This window comes from Erpetoichthys calabaricus, chromosome 5 (assembly GCF_900747795.2).
Source record: "Erpetoichthys calabaricus chromosome 5, fErpCal1.3, whole genome shotgun sequence".
NCBI classification, from domain to species: domain Eukaryota; kingdom Metazoa; phylum Chordata; class Cladistia; order Polypteriformes; family Polypteridae; genus Erpetoichthys; species Erpetoichthys calabaricus.
Genome location: NC_041398.2, coordinates 125736601 through 125759551, shown reverse-complemented (window position 1 = coordinate 125759551; position 22951 = coordinate 125736601). Strand labels below are relative to the sequence as shown.

Sequence of the window (22951 nt, the reverse complement as noted above, 5' to 3'; positions counted from 1 at the left end):
TTTTTATTAATGGTAGTTAAAAACAGTTTAACTAAATAGTCTGGTAAAAGAAAATATAGTAGGTGTTTCCTTCAATTAATTCCATGTTGGTATCTTACCTGATGTCTTAACAAACTTTTTAAATAAGTGAATGATAGTAATCTTCTTTATGAAGTACAAATAACTTCTCACACAGAAGTCTCAAACAGAAGCTGCCATGATACATGTTTTTGGGAAGATCTAGTAAATGTCCTCTGTCAGGTTATGTGTATCCTTTTCTTTAGAAAATCATCTGTAAGGAAGAATTAAAATCAGCTTTTAAAAGTAAAACACGAAGCACATATATGATATGAGAATCCAGAAAAACAGGAAGCCCTGCCAAGTTTTTAAATTGTAAACATTTTAAGAGTACTTTTTGCTGTACATGACAGCAAATGGTATATATATAATATATATAATGAGAAAACATTTTTAAAGTAGTTGGTTCCTATTTTCCCTACTTTCCCTTTCAACATTGCATTTCATTTTGTGGTTGTGTTTTAGAAGCAAGTTTGCATTGATAAATGACATCTATGAAGAAGCACCTAATTTAATGAAATATGCATTTTACTTGCTGATAATGATACTTGCTGATAATGTGAAGAAACATTAAGGTTGATGGTAATCTGCATACAGTTAAATTCTGTGCAAAGGTTTTGTAATCAAATAGTAAGATGTATACTTCATTAGTTTGCTCCTTCAACATTGCTTCCATGAAAATGAGGATGGAACACAAGGATTTGCTTTATTATAGACTGTTTAAGTATTACATATATGTACATATACTTAAAAATAAATATGTCATTTTGTTATTTTGTCTCATTTATGATGTGCTTTCAGATTTAAGTTGCTTGTGTATACATTTAAAAAAGCATTTGACTTGTATCTGTCCAATCCTTAGAAAGAGCAGTTCTAGTACTATGTATAGTATGTAATAATTACTAATTACTAATACTATGTTTAATATGTAATTAATTAATAATGAATAGTACTGTTTAATATATAATTAAGTTTATTGCAATTAGTGATGAAGAAATGTGAACTGAGGATTCAATAAAAGTTTTCATGACACAAAAATGACTGTCATAAGTGGTAGCAATAAACATGCAACTGTGTCAGATTTAAACAGTATGTAAATATGAAACACATTTCAGGCAGAGGATGTAGTAATTGAAGAACGCAAGCAACTGAACATATATGGAAGCTTACATTGCAAAGTGCTAGTCTCAGGTCCAACAGATGTTTGCTTTGGATTCAAAAGTTTAATGGTTTGAGTAAACATTCTTTAAGAGTCTGCTCATAATGACATTGATTGCTTCAGTATTGCTTGTTAGATGGCTTGACACAACTGTTTTCTACTGTGGTATATGATCTGAGATGATAGAATGTGTCTTCCTGTGGCATATCTTGTCTTCCTGTGGCATATCTTGTCCTGTATTGATGGCAGCTTGAAATAAATGATAAATGGGGCTGTGTTTTTTATGGCCACCTTAGACGGTAATATGACTATGCACTCTGCACTAGTAAGCATCTTCAGACACATGTGGGCTTTCTTGAGCATTCTCAAAAGCTGAGCTGTCTTAACAAGATAGCTGTTTATAAAGGACCATGAAAAATAATACCTTTTATTGGCTAACCAAAAAGATTACAATTTGTAAGCTTTCGAGGCATCTCAGGTCCCTTCTTCAGACAAGGTGTAATTTTGCTTTACTTCTCATTACATCTTAATGGCTAACCCTGTACAACACCCTAGTACTAAAGGACCATGAGAATTCCTTAGTGATGAAGACCCCTTAAAGCTACATACTGTTTCCACGTCAGCCCCATTAATGTCAATAGGCAAATTATGCACTCCCAAGTCTTGTGAAGTCCTCAGTCAGTGTTTTGCTGACTTTGAAGGACAGATGATTGTCATTGCACTATTTAATAAGAATTTCCCTACCAGTTATAATTGTTGTTAATCAGGTCCTCTATCACTGTTAGTAATTCAATACAAATATGTGAAATTATATGTATAAATGTAACTTGTGAGAATTTTAGTAAATCTGTTAAAAGGTGTTCTTTTATAGGGAATGGTATCCTGAGGTTTTTCATGATTTCTTACAGTTCTTTGCAGCAGTTACTGGATTTTATCAGAATGAAGTGAAAACATGTCTGCACTGCAGAAACTTGTCTTCGTTCATAAATCAAACTTTATCTGAGCAGCTTCTGATTAGATGTGTTGTGCAGCTAAGTGGACAGTTTTAATTATTTGAAAAGATAACTGTAGTTAAATTTTTTCTGCCAAAAAAAACAAAAAACTGAGGGAATGTTTTGCCGTTTCTGTGCACTATAAATTAGTTGTTCTGTTTCACTGCATTTTATATTTTGAAAGCTAATGTTGATCAAAGATGACATTTAATCTTGTAAGATATCATTAAATAAAACATTTATTGTGCTTTTTTTAGATAATTCGTAAAGTGGATAAACAAACAGCATTGTTAGATGCAGATGACCCTGTATCTCAGCTTCATAAGTGTGCTTTTTATCTGAAGGATACAGAAAGAATGTACTTGTGCCTTTCTCAGGAGAGGATAATCCAATTTCAGGTAAGGGAGAGCAATATCTGCTTTTAAACTGCAGTCAAAATATTTTTCTTCATTGCCCTTTGTTTCATTATGTTTACAGAAAATACCACATCTATTACATTGCAAATAGTTTTTTTCTTATTGCAATTATACTTCTTTTGTTTAATTTCTTTAATTTTATTTTCAAAGCATGTCTGCCTTTGTATAATAGTATACATACAAAGATGTACACAATTTCAGCATTTATAGCCATATGTTATGTTCATATTAAGTGTCTGTCTGCTGAGTGTTCCCATTTATTAAAAAGCAAGAAATAAATCCTATCTCTGCATATGGGTTGATAAGGCTTTGAGTGGATAAGAGCAGTTATGTGTGTTGTACGTAGGTAGAACAAAGAATCCACCTTTAAACAAGAGGAAATTATTGATTTCATCAGTTATTTAGTTTAGTTCAATGTAGTCCTAAGCATACTTACACTGTGTTTATTCTTTTTACCCCCCCAAACTATTAAGTTCAGCAGACAGCAGTTTTAAATGAAAATATGCAGAAATCTTATTTAAGTTTACCCTACAGAGGTTAACCTGTTAGAAATTAAGGAAAACGTTTTACCAGAGGCATACAAACATTTTGCATACAACTGTCGACAGTGTGAAATTGCATTCATTTCTCTTCAGTTGCCCCTTTTGATAACTCAGTTTTTACCTGCTTTTGTTTTGGGGTGGAAGTCGATGCCACAATGAACACTTTATTTTTCCTGCCTTCTTTAATGAACTGCCTTACTCCAAATGTTTATCACCCTGTAAACTCTGAGCCAGTTCATATTAATTGACAGAATCTTAGAAAAATGTTTATTTATGAGATAAGCTATTACATTTTATAAAACATATGTTAGTATATTTGTGCATCTCTTTCTGACCGTAAATTCTCCTTCCTAAAGTTTCAGGTGCTGCAACAGCAAAATTGCAGCAATAGATGTCACATCAACAATGAAACAAGATGGTGTTATTAAAATTAAAAATGTAGAATTAGCCAAACCTTGGGTGTATGTTGTGAAAATGTATGCAGTGAGGATCATTTAATGTCCTGCATTGAATTTCAAATCTACAGTGTCTGTACACTCTCTTACGTAAACTGGGCGCTTCTAAGCCTCTTCTAGAAGTAAATGCTTCACTCTGGTATCTGCTTCAAATTGATAAAAAAGAAATGCATCTCCAAGGTTATTGTAATGTACACAGTACAATAAAGTTCTTACATGCAAGTATTTGTGTGTATGAGTGTGTGTGTGTATATATGTATGTGTGTATGTATATAATTTATATACACACACATTAGGGCAGGGCAATATATAGAATTATTGATTTGATATTTAATAAAAATCAGAAGGCAAAGCCAATATCATGATGTTCAGCACTTTAATTTGATTTTCCACAATTTCTTCTGAGCATTAAATAAAATCAACAGTCTCCACAGCTGTTTTTAAGCTTGTTTATATCATCTCCTTCCATGGTGTTGAGTGAGAAAACAACAGAGCGAGGCTTAGAAGAGAAAGAGTTTAGAAAAGGTTAAGATAGTGCTGCCGTTTTGGTATGGGCTGATTTTCTCAGGCTAACAGTTCAAGGAGTATAGCATCTAAAGCTAAAACAAGTAAAGCAAAATGGGTCCCTGCTAAGCAAAATTCCATAAAATATCTGCTGTTATATATCATAATGTATGAGCAGACAAGAGCAGGAATGGAGAGCTAAGACCTGTAATAACTACTGTATTGCAGACATACTTTTGTCTACATAACTTGCATAGAGAAAATACTTATGTATTGTCATAGGATGTCCATGCAGTGTGTAAGTCGTCCTCCTTTTATTTCAAGTACTCTCCGCTAATGAAATATGATAAGCAGGAATAAAACTAGCAGCCTTTGTATTGTTTTTTCCCTTCCTCTTCTTCTTTCTTCAGTGTCCATACAGGTTACCATGTAAATGGCATTACTGGGCATTTTATTTTCATGACTGAATTGGATTAAATGGGTTTCGTAAGCATTGGATATTTAGTTTATAATGAACAATTGGTAAGATGCCAAATGAATGTATGAGATGATATTTAAATGTTTTTTTTTCCTTTTTAATAGGCTACTCCATGTCCAAAAGAACCAAACAAAGAGATGATAAATGATGGAGCCTCTTGGACAATCATTAGCACAGACAAGGCTGAATACACCTTCTATGAGGGAATGGGCCCTGTACATGCACCGGTTACTCCAGTGCCAGTTGTAGAAAGCTTACAGGTACTGAAGTATTGAGTTATAAGTTCTAAGTTAGCTTTTTGTTTTTGTTTATGATGTTAATGTGTATGAATGTTTTTTTGGGTTTTTTTTTTGTATTTATTTAACCAGTTTGTAATTTTATTTTATTTCTTTAAATTTTTTTAATTGATTTTATTGAAATCACACAACATTCCATACAATAGATCAATTTTACAAGAATAGGATTGAAAACAAATCAACCCCCACCCCTGAGAAAGAGAACATGGGCAGCAAAATAAAACTTAAACCTAGTAAAAATAAGTAAATAGATAAATTAATAAGTGAATATAGATAACTGGAGAAGAAAAAGAAAAAAAAAAGAGAATAGGGAGAGAATCTGCTTCCTCGGTGCTTTAAGAGCTTATTCTAAAATGTTATTGATAAGATCCTGCCAGGTTTTGAAAAAATTCTGCACAGATCACTAAATGAGAATTTTATTTTTTCCAATTTCAAATAATATATAACATCAGTTACCCACTGACTTAAAAGAGGAGAGTTAGGATTGTTCCAGTTTAGCAAAATAAGTCTACATGCCAATAGTGTAGTAAAGGCAATCACAGTTTGTTTGCCCTTCTCCACTTTAAACCCAACTGGAAGAACACCAAACACACCTGTTAGTGGATTAGGAGGGATTATGACACCAAGGCTGTATGAAGGCATTTAAAAATTTTGGTCAAAAATTATGTTCATTTGGTACAGGCCCAAAACATGTGACCCAGTGAGGCTGGAACTTGATTGCAGCGTTCGCAGGTTGGCTCTTGCCCTGGAAACATTTTGGACAGTTTTAAGCAGGACAGATGTGCTTGATATATAATTTTTAGTTGAATAATTGTATGGTTTGCACATGTGAAGCTCACGTGAATTCTCTGCATTGCTACCTTCCACTTCTTTTCTGATATGTTGAGGGAGAGATCCCTTTCCCATTGTCCTCTTGGATCTTTGAAAGGGAGGGACTGTAAAATGGTTTTATATATTTCAGAGATGCTGTCATTTCCTTGAAACTGATGAATATATTTTCCAGCATAGAGGGGGGTGGGAAATGAAGAAAATTGGGCAGGTTCTGTTTAACAAAGTTTCTAATTTGAAGATAGTGAAAGAAATGTGCTGCTGGAAAGTTAAATTTAAAATGTAATTGTTCGTAGGATGCAAAGACGTTGTCTTTGTACAGATCTCTACGTGATTTAATCAGTTTTTAATTTTAAATATAATACCATTCAGTGTGCATTCCTCCTAGAAACTACAAATTAAATTTTCACATTCCCAATTTATTTTAAATGAGGTTTTTATTGTCCCGTTTAAGTATGATGATGTTGTGTTTTCCATTAAATGTGCTATATATGTTGCTTAAGTAAAAAAGTCAAATAGTTATTATTATGATAAACTAATCAAATATACACATTACTAAGGGCCCCCTCACCCCCACTCCAACCACATTTTTGAGGAGAAGGTAATATTCCTAAATGCTTAATACTCCCACAACTTGTCATGCAGCACCCTTCATTCTTGTACCAAAATACAAATTATATTGTTGTCATCCCAAACGGTGAAGTTGCGTCCAAAGTCATATCTATTCTTTTTAGGATGAATTTGATATTTTTCAAGTCAGTCATTTTTTTTTTCTGCAGTTATGGTATATATTACTTTCCCATATTAAGCTGTGTTCAGACGTGAATTTTTTTTTTTTTTTAATGTATAAAAAAAATACTATGCTCAGTGTTGTTTAAAAGGCTTCATGGGGTACAAGTTCAAACTTGAAAACAAAAGCCTTAAAAGATAATGAAAACATTCACTTTTCAAACCAATGAGTGTTATCCAGTATTAATAATTTCCATTTGTTTGCGCTACTGCAATCTTTACTTTTTTTTTTGATACTTTTTAATTTTCCTGCTTTCATATTCTTTAACTTTCTCGCATTTGTATTGCGCCGTTTTTTTTTTAGCCTTTCGAATTCCACTGCTTTCATAATCTCTAACCTGCTCTGCATGTGTATAGCACCGTTTTTGAACGTCTTTATAAAGTTCTACTTTGTCTTTCACTCTTTGTCTTTTAATTCTCAGCCCGATTGGACGTGCTTTTTTTCAATTACTCTTGTTCCGGGCTGATTATTACTTTCCTTATTTTCTGAATTTGCCACCAAGATTATTCTTTTCTTTTTTGCATTTTTTTTCTCTCCAACGCTTTTGAGTCTCTTTTCTCCATGCTGCTCTTTCTTCTTCGCTTAGTCGTCAACGTTTCATCTATAACGTATTGTCCTTATACGCTTTATATACGCTGATGCCTTGGATCTGTGTGTGCTCAAATCCTTTACACGACTGAGTGTTTTGCTGCCTGTGGTCTTATTTGATATTGGTTGTAAGTAGGGCGTGTCTTGCAAGAATCTCATGTTCTACGTCCCCGTGAGACGGTCCTGAGTCAATCTCTTGGCACAAAGTCTCATGTATAAGGTCCCCACGAGACGCTCCATGGCCAATCTCTTTCGTCTCGCGGGTCTTTTAAGTGTCTTCCGTGATCTTCACGTGAAGATCACGTCTCGTCTCCCTAGTCTTTCTCTCCCAGGATTTTTTTTTATAATAGATAATTTAATTCCTAACCTCTCTCTGTACTAGCACAGTTATTTTTCGGTATTACTCATTGTTAGGAAAATATGTAATAACCAAAAATGGGATATCCATCTTTTTGATTAATTAAAAAATAACGAAAAAATTCTCCATCTTTAAATAAACTAAATACCCAAATGAAGCTGAATGACATATATAAATTATTTTTTAATTAGTGTTGTAACAGATTATGAGCAGTAATGTTGATTTAAAAAAAAATATTAAAAGACATAAATAAATAAATAATTAATTTGAAAATTGTACTATGAATAAGCAGATCAGTATTGTATTCCCGCCTGCTTTTTGATTTGTTAACTCACAATCAGTTTTATACTTTCACTAGCTTACCGATTGCCTATTTCCACTAGACTGATAATGCATGTGTGTTCTTCAGTGAAATAGAATAATCATCCGGCACAAGGTATGTATTCAAGTGACAAGCTGAACAGATAGGCATCCAATTCATCCATCTTACTAACCCACTTATCCCAGGACAGGGTCATGGATTTGCCGGGACCCTATCTGAGCAAACGTTGAGCACAAGACAGAAACAATACCTGGATGAGGTGCCAGTCCATCACATTGTGAACACACAGACACACACCAGCCACTTTAACTACACCAACTCACCTAACCTTAATGTGTTTGGACTATGGGTAGAAACCTGAGCAACTGGTGAGAACATGCAAACCCCAGTCTCCTTCACTGCGAGAAAGCGGCACTACCACTGTGCCAGCTTGCTGCCCAATATTATTATTTTTATTATAATTGTATTACTGTTAATTGCTGTCCTTAATATCAACCTCCGATGGTATGACCACTTGTCTGCCTTCCACCTCAGCCCAATGGGAAAGTGGGTAAACAGGCACCCAAAAAAACGTTCACCTGCTTGGTTGAAGGATAATATGTGCAAAGTGAACTCCATCCTGAATTGAAACAAATGGAAAGTGACATGCCAAAATGTGGACCCTGCATATCAGTGTATGAAAAACACTAGGCAGAAGATAATCATATTTTTCTTTGCTATATGCACTATAGTAGTGATAAAAATGCCTTCATCTTCTTAACGCGCTTGTCCAGGGAAGGGTCACAGGGTAGCAGGAATCTGTGCTAGCAAGCATTGGCTGCAATGCAGAAACAAAACCTGGAAAGTGTGCCTGTCTTTCGTAGGATGAACATATGCACACATGGGATAGACTCTTTGGCATCACCAATTCGCTATATTATTTGAGTGTGCATCTGTCTGTTACATGCCATGATACAATATAACCATTACAATGACAAAATTGCTGAAGCAAAAGTAGGATTATAAGCATAATGTAGCATGACACTGGGGGCATATTATAGTGGCAAAACTCCATCCATGATGATGGCTCTGAACAGACAAGCAAACAGGAAATGTATTCTTAACTTCAAGAACAAATCTGTGATAAAACTGTTTCTGGTTTCCTTCATTATCACAAGGGTGCCTCATTAATGCAGAAGGCACATTTTCTCAAATTCAAACTTTTGCTGCTTCAAAAATAACGCATTTGGTAAATATTAAGTCTTTTTCATTCACCTATGGACCTTTTTACCCTTTAGTCTCATTGTACGCTGCAAGAACAGAAGTTTTTTTTTTTTCATTTATAGAAGATACTTCACTTCAGAACGCAATTTTGTGGCAATTTAATATATACAGTAATTGTGAAGTATTAGAGTAATTTATACTTGAAAAATGCCAAACTTCCCCTTTAACATTACACATTATGCTCTGTTGTTTCTGTGAGATTGCTCAGCTGTTTAATGTCTTCTCTAAGCCTGATAAATGTAAATCAGAAATAAAAGTTTCTTAAAATCTTTTATAAAATGTTATATCAGTATCTTATACACAATTAAAAGTTATGGCCCACTGCAAGGCCTGTACCCACTTCCTTAGGAGCCACCTTTACTTATGATTAGTTACTTTGAGCCATAGCCTTTCTAGGTTTAGGCTAATTATTTACTCTCTTATTTAGAAGACATTTTGTGTTACTGAGTGTTGAAAACATTACAGGAACTTAAAAAAAGACATAGTGAGAAAGATATTAAAGTCAGGGAAGAGGTCTAAACCCAACATGTAGACTTGACCAGAAAGTATTGACTCATTTTTTTATTAGGTGTTAATCTGCTTATACCTTCTGAACATTTTGTTTTGAGAAGAGCTGAACAATATGTTTAAAATAAGATACATACCGTGTATGGGTCAGTTTTTCCCCAACTTTCTTCCACGTTTGTTACTTATTAAAAGAGACCTCCTTGGACATCTGACAAAATATTAATGTTTTCTTCTAATAGTTATCTTAATTTTACTTTCAGTTAAATGGTGGTGGTGATGTGGCAATGCTGGAACTCACTGGGCAAAACTTTACTCCAAACCTCCGTGTCTGGTTTGGAGATGTAGAAGCTGAAACAATGTACAGGTAAGAAAATGGGCAGCATTTCAAACCATAAAAAAAGCGAGAATAACAAACTAATTATGTACAATTAAAATTGGAATTTCTTTGGCTTGAGAAAGTTATGTTTATGTTGTAAAATACTCCATATCTATCGATCTAAAAATTCCATTTCGAGTTGTGTATAAAGAAGTAAATATGCTGAATGTAGAAAAGTATACATTTATATCATTTTGGAAATATAGGCCAGAGATTATTAAGCAAATTATTGAGCTATTAAATGAAAATACATACATTTGGTAAATTAATCTTTATTTATTAGCAAATTCATTAGAATATAATATATATCTTGAGGTTTTTTTTTACATTGAGCTTTGGACTTTCTAGTGATTAGTTACACTAGATATGTAGATAGATAGATAGATGTTTTGGGTGTCTAATTTTGACCCTAAAAAACTGAGTTATTCACAAAAGTGCTACACATGGTGCAAGCTACATTCTTCCATGTTCTGTATTCACTTACTTTAATTGTTGATTACTAAATAAATTGGTTCATTATTTAGTTGATGCTGACATAGATAAAAATACATCTAAAATATAATTTATGTACAATAAAAGGTTTGTATTATTTAAAATGGTTTTGAGTTTGAAATAATAAAAGAAAACTGATATTTAACAGAATCAACTTTTTTAGTGTCATAATAAAATTTATAATGTTGTTAAATGCTTATGTAATTGTCAAATGCATGGTAGAACATGTGGGCGGCACGGTGGCGCAGTGGGTAGCGCTGCTGCCTCGCAGTTGGGAGACCTGGGGACCCGGGTTCGCTTCCCGGGTCCTCCCTGCGTGGAGTTTGCATGTTCTCCCCGTGTCTGCGTGGGTTTCCTCCGGGCGCTCCGGTTTCCTCCCACAGTCCAAAGACATGCTGGTTAGGTGGATTGGCGATTCTAAATTGGCCCTAGTGTGTGCTTGGTGTGTTTGTGTGTGTCCTGCGGTGGGTTGGCACCCTGCCCGGGATTGGTTCCTGCCTTGTGCCCTGTGTTGGCTGGGATTGGCTCCAGCAGACCCCCGTGACCCTGTGTTCGGATTCAGCGGGTTGGAAAATGGATGGATGGTAGAACATAAAGTCCTGTATTTACAGATGTACAAAATTTTACTTCTTGGTTAGCACAAGTCATTAAATTAGAATAAGAGATGGAATAATATCAATTTAAAATGAGATATTCAAAATCAGCCAGTATTTAATTTTGGAATGTTTTGAATACATTTTATTGTGTTTTCAGATGTTTGTTTGTTAAGAGTATTCTCTAACCCTATTAATTCAGTTTAAGGTTGGAGGGGCAGTGTACCTTGTCCCAGGTGCAAGGCAGGAAATAGCCCTGGTCAGGGTGCCAGTTCATCACAGGACTCACTCATGTGCCTCACCCAAATGTTTACAAAGTCAGTTAGGAGTCCCCACTTAACCTATTCAGCAAGTGTGAGGATATGGGAGGAAAACCTCCAAAGACAAGAGAACTGTGTACATACTCCTTATATACAGTGTCCAGGCACTGAACTGGAAACTAGGACACCGGATTCTTGATATGACAACACTTTCCACTTGCCTCACAGCGTCATCCCTTACTAATATGAACATTTGATTATTCATAAAAAAATGTTGTGACCAAATAAAAATCATAGATAAAGGGCAGCCCTGGCAGAGTCCCACACCCACTGGGAATGAGTCTCTCTTATTGTGGCAATGTGTGAATGAAGCTTTCACTCTGGTTGTTTAGGAACCGAGAAGCCAAAAAAAGCTGTCCCGGGACCTCTTACTCCCGAAGCACCACCCACAGGTCATGGTCATATACCTTTTCCAGGTCCACAAAACACATATAAACTGTTAGGTTCATGGGGGTATGTGCCCTTCAGGAGCCTATTGAGGGTAAAAGGCTGTCCTTTTAACACTAGAATCTCTGAAGCCTACGAAAAAACTCTTAATCCTGGGCCACCTTAACTTCCTTTGCACCTATCCATTAGCATCTTTTGTTTTGTAAATGTGTCTTTCAGCGCAAGCAGCCAACTATCCCATCACCCCCACTGACACAGCTCAAGTCACAGAGAAGATTCTCAGAGCTTGGTTTTTAGATGCCTGGACATTTGGAATACATATATTTCATGTGTGTTTTGTGTCTACAACGATCTATATAAATGTAGGATGACAATAAATCCAACTAATGCTGGACACATAACTAAAAAAGAAAATGTTTTTCATGCTTTAGTAGTAATTGACAAAATGTAGACATGAAGTGTATAATGTGTGAAGACTGAAGTCCAAATATCAAATAAACACTTTCACAAAAGGTACAAATATAACACAACAGTATGCTTTTATTCAAGAATATAACCCTAGAAATAGAAATCAGGTTAGGGTACTATGCTGACATGACTGCTTGGTCAGTGATAAGAACTGTTGACTCATAACCCAGAGGTTCCCAGTTTGATTCCGATACCTTGGCAAGCTCTGTAAGCCCTGATTTTTGTTTAAAGGACACGTGTGGGGCAAACTGACTGGCAGGTTGATGCTGGACCGGTTGCTGCATCCAGACTCTGCCATCTTTCACATTTACTCCTGGTGCAGCTGCATTGTTCTTACACATTTGCAAAGCAAAGACACTGATGAGGAGAGGTGCGAAGGAATTTAAAGTGGCCCAGGATTACTACTTTTTCCGTAGGCTTCAGGGAATCTAGTGTTAAATGGACAGAAATTCTAGTTGCAGCTAAGGAGTTTTTTTGGGGGTGAGTCAAGTTTGATGGCCTCAGGATCGCATCTCTGCTTGTTGTGGATCATGTAGTCCTGCTATCTTCAGAAGGCCAAGTGTGAAGCTGTCATGCTGAGGATGAGCACCTCCAAGTCCGTTATAATGGTTCAAAGCTAGAAAAGGGCAGATTGCCCTCTTCACTTTGGGGATGAGGTGCTGCCTCAAGCAGAACAATTTAAGAATCTTGAGATCTTGTTTATGATGTGTGAAGAAGGTAACAAGAGATCAACAGGCAGTCGGGACAGCGTCCACAGTCATGCAAATGTTGTACTAGTAAGTCATGGTGAAGAGGGAGCTGAGATTAAAGGTAATGTAAACAAAGTCTATGACGGAAAATTCCTGGAAAATTTGTGTAATGGAACAAGGCCTTAAGTCTAACTTTTACTGGCTCATTTCTATTTTGCTCCCTGTCTTACATGTAAACTGAGTAAACATAACTTGTGCTCAGGGCCTCTAAGTCTTAGAAATGTATTTTGATTCCAAGGTTTTCATTTATTTTCATTCTTGCATGATGAGGCCTTTCGTTGTAAAGAGGAACATCATTTTCAAAACTTTTAAACTTGAATGCATATCTGCCAATGTATGAAAAGGTTTTTCAATGGGTAATCTGATTGATTTATCATTTAATTCTTTATATTTTTGCTGTCTTGTATGTAGAATTTGTTTGACTTTATACATTTATATGTTTGACGTTATCGTGAAAAAAATGAATGCTTATTTTCTCACAAACAGCCTGTTTTTACTAATGCATTATTTAAAACCTCTATTTGATTTTTTATGATGCATCCAGGAGAACTCTTGAGTGCTCTCAGTATTATGATGTTAATGTTCCTGCTGTTTCAATGTAGGTTTGCTCAAATACTGAAATGTTCTTGACTATCAATTTCCACACATTACAGAGAGGTATCTACTTAAGTAAACATATATGAATACATTTGTTCATTGCACTAGTTTATATAATAAACAGGTACATTGTTTCCTTAATTGCTTTTCTGTAGAACAGCATGGAACTGATATTCACCATTTCTCTACATGTAACAATGTAACAAGTCATAAAAACTGTTAATGGTATGTGGTGCAATGCAATTTCATCAAAAGATTATTCACTATGTTTTCTCCATTCTGCTAAAAAAAATGCTTTGAACCAGTTTTTTTTTCCTTTCCTCACCCCAACCCCTTCCCAATATACATTAAAGCACGTGTAATTAAACCATAAATCTACAATTTCAAATCATGCTACTGTCGCAAAATAAAACACATTTTTGCTTAAAATTGTATAGTTGTATAGTATTACAAACTACAACTCGACTAGTCTGCATATGATTGTCTGGTATGCCATGGCACCATAAATACTAATAAAAATGTAGCAGTTTTCAACCCAGTGGCACTACAACCCCTGAAAGTGTTTTTTTGAAAAATATGCTACATTTTTTTTCCCCTTTATAGAAGGCACAATACTTGTTTTTGCTGGTGCTGTACCAGTGTAAGAAAAAATGCTGTACCATTGAAAGTGTGTTTTCAATGGTGGTGGAAATGACTGAATTATAGATTTAAATTAACTCCTCACAAGAAAATGTAGAATTAAAAGAAGCAGCAAAAAAAAAAAAAACAACTTGGTTTATTAATGACTTCTGTTAGGAATTATTATTATAGGTTTAAATTAGTAGTTCAGAGTTCTGGAAAGTTGAAAGTTTGATTTTCAGTGCATGTTGGACTGTTATGAAATGTAGAGAATATCAAACAGGTCAGGTGTTGATTTTTTTCATCACTGAATTCACTCAGATGGGGATCATCAGCTTCTGATATGGGGCCATTGAAAGGTATTCGTCCCATTTATGATTTCCTTTATTGTTAGCACTGTACAGTGTTCTCCCTAGCATCTTTTAGCTGGGCGCTCCGCCCAGTTAATTTAGTTGAGCGCCTGGCTGTCATCTCGCATGACATTGTGAGATGACAGCTGCAAATCTACAGGCACAGGCAGATCTAATGATCTGCAGAGATGGCAAGGGACGAGCGGGCAGGTGGGCAAATATTTTAGCAGGATCGTAAGTGGCAAGGGGAGACGCGCAGGGTGAGATGTTGCCAAACACTCGATGCTAAAGCTAATAGCGGGGACGGAACGGAGTTCACAAGCAAAGAGTATGGGGAGATGGGCTTTCGAGAGGGGGGTGTACATGGTAATAGTGGGGGGGGGGAGCAGCTTAATACAGTAGCAAGGAGTATGGAGAGGTGAGCGGGCGGGCGAGAGGGGGCTGTACATGCTAATAGCGGGAGCGGAGCGGCAGTTCACAAGCAAAAAGGATGTATAGGTGGGCAGGCGAGAGGAGGACTGATAAAATAAAAAAAGGCTAGTGGAACCAGCCTGTCAGATATCAGAAAAAGGGCGTCAGAAAGTGACGTCTCTGTTCTCAGTGTCAGTGCAGTCAGTGTAGTGCTTTTAAGCGTACAGCTGCTCTCTTCTTGTTCATTACATAGCAAACCAATATATATATATATATATATATATACATACAGTTGTTTAAGCATTAGGTGTGTTCTGTGTGCAAAAATCTTTGTAGCACTCATTGTGGTTCCTGTTAAAGTGACTCCATCTGCCGTTTTTATATTTGCAATTACTGAGGGTTTTGTTAAAGTGACCCAATCTGCCATTCATATATTTGCTCATATTTAGACCTGCGTCCATATTGCAAAAAGTGTGCAGAAACCCTTGCAGCACACACTGTGTCCTGAGCAAAAGTTTTGTCACTGAATCGCTGAGGGTTTTGTTAAAGTGACCCATCTGCCATTCCTTTTTTGTTCATATCTTGCCCTGCCGTAGTGCAAGTGTGCTTTGAATATCCAACAGACTCTCACTTTCCCACTCAAAAGTCTTATTCATAGGTACTTTTAATTTTTTCCAAACTTTTTACCAACATGAGCAAAAAAAGTGTTCAGAAAACAACACTGCTCAGTTATTTCAGAAAAGAGACGCCACAAACTAATGAAGATGCGGCGTCAACTCGTGATGTGGCAACTTCAGACAAAGACATTGCAGAGGCTGGTCCATCAGGGGAAATCTCTTCAGCGCACACTCTGCCAATTGATAATTCTAAGCGCCGCTTATCCAGCATAAACAAACAATGCTTTAAAGATTTTGATTGGCTAGTGGTCAAAGAAAATGGTATGTGGTGCTCATTGCCCATGAAATATTCAAACAAACACCCCCCTAAGGAGGGAGTTACCTTGGGTAAATGTGCCATGCACAAGAATTTGGAAAGAAAGCTTGCTGGACCATGAAAAAAGTAAAATGCACATTGAGTCTTCTGCTGACCTTTTTGGAAAGCGTGTACTAGAGCAAACTGGAATCGGTCAGATTGAAAGATCTGTATCTGTGTTAAATAACTTGCAGAGAGATGCCTTTGTGGGAGCTTTAAGATCCATGCATTGGTTGGCAAAAAATGAGTTGCCACATACAACGTTGTTTGAAGAGCTGTTGGAACACTGTAAACACTGTTGGTAAAAATGCACATTACACCTCTGAAAGAATAATGCAAGAGCTGCTGGATGTCTTAGCATCAGAAATAAAGTCTAACATACTGAAAAATTTTTCAGCGTGTATATTTTTCAGTATTCTGTGTGATGAAAGCACAGACATCTCAGTTGTAAAACAATTAATTATTTACATTAAATATGTTTGCCAGGTCACTAAAGAGGTCAGAATTAATTTTGTATCAACCCGCAATATGATTGATGGCTATAACCAACACAATGAGTGAGACTATGGACACTCTAGGCTTGAAAACTGCTAATCTGGTTGGACTAGGGTCAGATGGAGCGGCTGTTATGATTGAGAAACAGAAAGGTGTGACAAAACTGCTTAAAGATAAAACATCTGGACTCTTGGTCAACTGCCAAAGCTGCTGTACCTTATCTAACAAAACTGAACAACATCTTAAGGCAGATGTTCTGTTTCTTCTAAAATTCTTCAGTTAGGATGGCTGGTTTAACGGAAATTCCACAAAGCTGGAATGGCGGTGCGCGTGGTTGCTGTGGCTCACGGCTCTCCTTTTCAGTGCTCTTTTTTGTTGTTTTTGTACTTTTTTCTTGCTTGTTTGTGCACGATCGGTTCGGCGAACATCTGCTCCACCCATCAGAACCTTATAGACATCGGTGTCCAGTGCCAGACATCTGTTTCGAGTGTTTTTCATCGCACACAAAACATCCGAGACAACATAGCGAGACCAGCAGGCTCTCCGTGGATTGTTGTCGCGTCTAAGAGATGGCGCAGACGGAGGAGGGAAAGGAAGCAGAAGCAGGGCCGCAGATCCGCTGTTATGCTAAGGCTAAAGAAACAACCACACAAGCCACCTCTACTGAGCCAGTATCTCACCAATGCCAGATCCCTGGTGCATAAAATGGATGACATGGAATTACAACTCGCTGGAAATCGCTATGTTTGTGATTGCTGTGTTTTGATTATCACTGAAACCTGGCTTCACCTGGGGATACCCGATGTTAGCATACAGCTAGCAGGTCGCACTCTCCTCCGCAGGGACAGGACAAAGGAATCCGGTAAGAGCAGGGGAGGGGGGCTCTGTATTTACGTGCATGAGAACTGGTGCAACAACGGGACAATTATAGACAAACACTTCCCCTGACCTCAAGCACATGTCTGTAAGATGCCGGCCTTTTTTTCTACCGAGAGAGCTAACGGTAGTGATTGTCATGGCTGTGTACATGCCACCCGACACCAATGTAAACGTGGTGCTCTCTGTCCTGCTGAATACCATTAACGAACAGCAGCGAGCCCACCCTGACGGTGCTCATATAATTGCAGGAGACTTTAACAAGGCCAACTTGAAGACTGTACTGTACTCCCGAAATTTTATCAACATGTTAAGTGTTCTACTAGAGGGGAGAAAACTCTGGACCATGTTTACTCCAACATCAAGCACGCGTACAGAGCTATACCCCGAACTCGGCCAGCCTGACCACCTTTCTCTCCTGCTCTCCCCAGCCTACACCCCCCTCAGACGCAGTGCCAGGCCCACCATAAAGACTGTTTACAACCTGGCCTGAAAGTGCACTCTCCAAACTACAGGACTGCTTCGAACAGACGGACTGGGACGTATTTAAACACCAAGAGCTGGAAACATTCACAGGAATGGTACTGGACTATATCAGGTTCTGCATCAGAAATGTGACTGTGGACAAAAACATTCAGGTTTTCCCAAACCAGAAACCCTGGATGACCAGCCAAATCTGTACACTCCTCAGAGCCCGCGATGCTGCCATCAGGTCAGGTGACAGAGCTCTGTACAGGGCTGCCCGAGCCGCACTGAAAAGTGGAATTAAAAAAGCCAAGACGAACCATAGAGGAGCATAGAATCCCACCTGTCCAGCCACAGTACACAGAAGGTGTGGCAGGTAATACAAAACATCACAAACTACAGAGGCTGTGATGCAACAACAGGATATCTGAGTGCGCCGCTAGCAGAGGAGCTAAACTGCTTCTTTGCTCACTTTGAATCATCACAGCAGCAGCACTCACCTGCTCCCACCTTCACCGGGTTCCTGCACCACTCCACTCACTGCACGATGTCAGACGGATGCACCTTGCAGTGAACCCCAAGAAGGCTGCTGGCCCAGATGGAGTACCTGGTGGGGTGCTCAGAGCGTGTGCCCACCATCTCACCTTTATCTTCACCAAAATCTTCAATTTCTCCCTAGCCCAGGCAGTCATTCCGTCCTGCCTAAAATCAGCCACAGTTATTCCAGTGCTGAAGAAGTCTCCCATCACCAGCGTAAATGATTATCGCCCTGTGGCCCTCACTCCGGTAATCATGAAGTGCTTTGAGAGACTGGTTCTCCAGCACATCAAGGATGATCTCCCCAAAGACTTCGATCCCTACCAATTCGCATATCGTGTGAACAGATGCACAGAACACGCCATCACCGTAGCTCTCCACTCTGTGCTGAGCCATCTAGAACAGCAGCAGAGCTATGTCCGGATGCTATTTGTGGATCACAGCTCAGCTTTTAATACAATCATTCCTGACATTCTCATCACCAAACTGGTCACTCTTGGCCTCCCCCCTCTCACATGTGTCGGGATAAAAGACTTTCTTATCAACCGGCTCCAGACACTGAGACTCTGCCCCCACCACTCCTCCATTCGCACACTGAACACCGGTACCCCACAAGGCTATGTGCTGAGCCCCCTCCTGTACTGTCTCTACACCCACGACTGCAGTCCGACCCACAACAACAACAACCTCATCGTCAAGTTTGCTGACGACACCACAGTGGTCGGACTCATCTCAAAGGGAGACGAGGCAGCTTACAGAGAGGAGGTCCTGAAGTTGGCAGCCTGGTGTTCAAAGAACAATCTGGCTCTGAACACCAGGAAAACCAAGGAGATCATTGTCTACTTCAGGAGGCACAGCACTGACTTTGCCCCCCTTTACATCAACAGCAAGTGTGTGGAGAAGGTACATACCTTCCGGTTTCTCCGCTGACATCTCCTGGACAGACAACATCACAGCAATCATCAAGAAGGCTCAGCAGTGGTTACACTTCCTGAGGGTCCTCAGAAAGCACAACCTGGACTCCAGCCTGCTACTGATCTTCTACCGCTTGTCCATCGAGAGCTTGCTGACATACTGTATCACAGTATGGTACGGCAGCAGCACCATGGCAGACAGGGAGAGGCTTCAGAGAGTAGTAAAGGCAGCACAGAAGACCATCGACTGCCCTCTCCCCTCCCTGATGGACATTTTCACCTCCCGCTGCCTCAGCAGAGCAAAAAACATCATCGAGGACAGCTCCCACCCTGGCTCTGATCTGTTTGACCTGTTGCGTTCAGGGTGGCGCTACAGGTGCATCACAACAAGGACAAACAGACTTAAGAACAGTTTTTTCCCAAAAGCCATAACCATTCTAAACTCACACATGCACTGACTACACAGTCTAACCCCCCCAACCCCTGGACTTCCTTCTATCCATCAACTGTGCAATATCCAATATCTAAATGGTACTGATAATAACTGTGCAATATCTGTATACTGTACAATATCATTACTCTCAGGGTCCAACATCCACTACTCACTGCACATGATCATCATTATTGTGCAATAACCCAATAGTGCAATAGTTATTATTCTTTCCATATGTATATAGCGTAGCAGAACTTTTGTGCAACTTCTTTGCAACATTTTGCAGCATTTGTTTATTTGTTTATTGTTGTGTTCTACATATATGTCTGCACTAAGAAGCTGCTTTTATTCTCATTGTACATATGTATAGTGACAATAAAGGCATTCTATTCTAAATTCAAAATATTCTGAACATTCCCCAGATTAAGCTGAAAATGGCCAGTGACACTAGATAGCTGTCTCATGACTTTGCAGTATAGTCACTACGACAGTGTCATAGCTGCGCTGGAAAGAGAGGCCACTGAACGAAATGACATCACAGCTGAAGGATTAAGCAGATGTATTAAAACATACAATTTTGCTTCCTCTCTGATGATGCTTTCAGACGTATTACCTTTGTTGTCCAACTTATCTAAGGCTTGCCAAAGGCAAGATGTCTGTCTTACCGAAATTGTGCCGATTTTGCTCGCCACAAAATTGTCCATTATGGAGTTGAAAGACACTCCTGGGAGATATTTTCAAAGCCTTCATCATTGTCTGGCAGAAGAATGGTCAGATCTCCGCATTGTTTACACACACAGTGATGTAATGTCATTCAAAACTGCAATATATGATAAATACCTAGAGACAGCTGTCAAGCACCTAGATGCAAGATTCCCTGACATGCCAATTATTTCCAGCTTTTCAAAAGTTTTCAATGCAAAAACTCACGATTCAAGTGAGTCTGCTCAAATTCTTTTCGATCATTACTCCACAAATGGTAGCCCTCCAATTTTAAAATATAAAAGTAGCAGGCAAGAATGGACAGTTGTGTCAAAAATGATCAGAGGTCAATCATACAAAGACTTCAGTCCAAAACAGATTTTGCTAAAAATGGCAACGACATTTTCCAAATTTAGCCAAACCAGCTCATATTGGGCTAGTGATCCCAGTGAGCACGGCTGAATGTGAAAGGGGTTTTTCTGCCCTTAAAAGGATCAAGACATGTTTGAGAAATTGCATGAATCAAAGTATGCTAAATAATCTCATGCTGATCTCCTTGGAGGGCCTATATCTTGGGGACTTTGATTATGGGAAAGCTGCAGAGAACTGGGCCTCTAGGAAGAAAAGAAGAATAAATATTTAACTTGAAGACACCTTCTGCATATGCAAGTTGGCTTTGAGGAATATTTTTAAATTTTTCTTCATTAGGTTTCCCATACTTTTTTTCATTGTTTTCACTTTTCTTCCTGACAGCGACAATACTTGTGGTTTATATCATAACAATTGTTATTTAAAATTTTTGTTAGGGTTGCAGGATCCTGAATTGGATACTTCTTAAATTTAATAAAAATATTCTGGCACAAGTGTCAGACTTTAAAAAAGGAAGTCATATTGAGCATTGGAAAATATTTAATAATAATTAACTAATAAAAATAGTGCACATTTAATTTTCCCCACCACCAAATTTCCCCGTCCTGCCCCACCTGGCTACTTTTTTTTCATGCCACCTGGCTGGAAAAAATTTCCTGGGAGAACACTGCTGTATGTTTCAATTCGAGATTGGAATAAGATGTCAAAATGTCATTTATAATCCTGCAAAATGTCGGCTACTTATGATAGTTGACATTTTTTAAAAGTCATAAAACATTCAACAATATATAAGACTGTGCTTCTGTCTTCAGTTGGTCACAATTTTTAGAGCTGTTTTTTTCCCTTTTCTTGCAGGTGTGCTGAGAGCATGCTGTGTGTTGTTCCAGATATCTCTGCATTCCGTGAGGGATGGAGATGGGTGCGTCAACCAGTTCAGGTTCCTGTTACTTTGGTTCGAAATGATGGGATTATCTACTCCACCAGCCTTACTTTCACATACACACCAGAGCCTGGTCCTCGACCGCACTGCAATGCTGCAGGAGCCATTCTTCGAGCAAACTCAAGCCTGATGATGACATCTAATGAAACCAGTTTAAATAATGATGGAACTTATGCAAATGTCACAACAAATCCTACCAATGTCACATCATCAGCGGCAACGGTAGTATCTTAACCTACAGACTGTCACAAAAGACTTCAAACTGACTAAGTGCTGCAAAAAGACAAAAAATGAGCTGTAATCTTCAAACCCATTTTTTTGGAATCATGGCATACCTGTTTGATTTCCTCTTATGGAATGTTTGAACAGATTACATAAAAAGACTCAAGATTCTTCGGCCAAGCAGAAAAAACTTTATTAAAGAAAAGTCTATTTTTCACAGTTTTTTTTTTTGTTTTGTTTTGTTTTGTTTGTATTTTTGTTTGCCTTTTTTTTGTAAAGGGGCAATATGTATTAATGTGGGGTATGGAGGTTTGCAAAAGTAAATGACTGCATATAAAACAGTAACATAGTTTTTATGGACCAAGGATCTTATATAAGCTTTAGCAAAGGTACATTTTCACCCTACCTTTTTGTATTAAACATATAGTACACTTTTGTTACCAAATAGTTTATATTTTTCCGCTGAGCTTTTGCTCTGAAGTATATTCAGGTTCTTGGCCTGACTTTGCTCGTATATTACAGCTACCTTTTCCAGTGATCCCATTTTATTTTGGTTTGTGGCTGGAATTATGCGTTTTATTTTTATTTTTTAGTATACTGAATGTTTTTTTTTATTTGTTTCAGTGCAGTAGGACCTCATTTGACTTGTTTATTTTCACTTATATGAAGTGTTTTAAAAGAAAGCTTTAAGTACTAAATCTGCCCTGCCGGCAATACACAGCACATGTTACCTTATGCAGTACTACTGCTTTGCATTTTCTTATACTCTTACTTGGGACCAGTTTTGGTTCCATGAGGTTCTTCCTTTCTCTGGTTTCTTTTTAATTTATTTTATTTTTTTATTTAGACCATGAAGTTTGGTCATTTGTGAAATTCAAAAAAGTATTTACAGCAATTCTTTCCTTGGGCATTTTGAGTCCCAGCAATAATGCGTGTGTATTATTTCTACACTTGATTTCAGGTTTCACTTTTTTGTCTAAAGGATTGCAAAATGTAGGTTCACTGTAATTTTAGGATTTATGTGATCAGTTATTTTAATTAGTGTTGTACTTACACACAGATATAAAGGCAGACCTAACCAAATAAGTGTTTGATAAAAATAATATATAT

The 22951-nt window shown here is 37.8% G+C and overlaps 1 protein-coding gene across 2 annotated transcripts in view; it reads left to right on the top strand.

The window, feature by feature from the left end:
* Positions 1 to 22111, top strand: part of rbpjb (recombination signal binding protein for immunoglobulin kappa J region b) — a 145710-nt gene extending 123599 nt beyond the window's left edge. For both annotated transcript variants that reach the window (XM_028802002.2, XM_051928639.1), the window contains 4 exons: positions 2466 to 2606; positions 4708 to 4863; positions 9816 to 9919; positions 21535 to 22111. In XM_028802002.2, coding sequence (XP_028657835.1) covers positions 2466 to 2606; positions 4708 to 4863; positions 9816 to 9919; positions 21535 to 21853 — 720 coding nt within the window. In that variant the 3' untranslated portion in view covers positions 21854 to 22111. The remainder of the gene's footprint in view (positions 1 to 2465; positions 2607 to 4707; positions 4864 to 9815; positions 9920 to 21534) is intronic.
* The last annotated feature ends 840 nt before the right edge of the window (positions 22112 to 22951 follow it).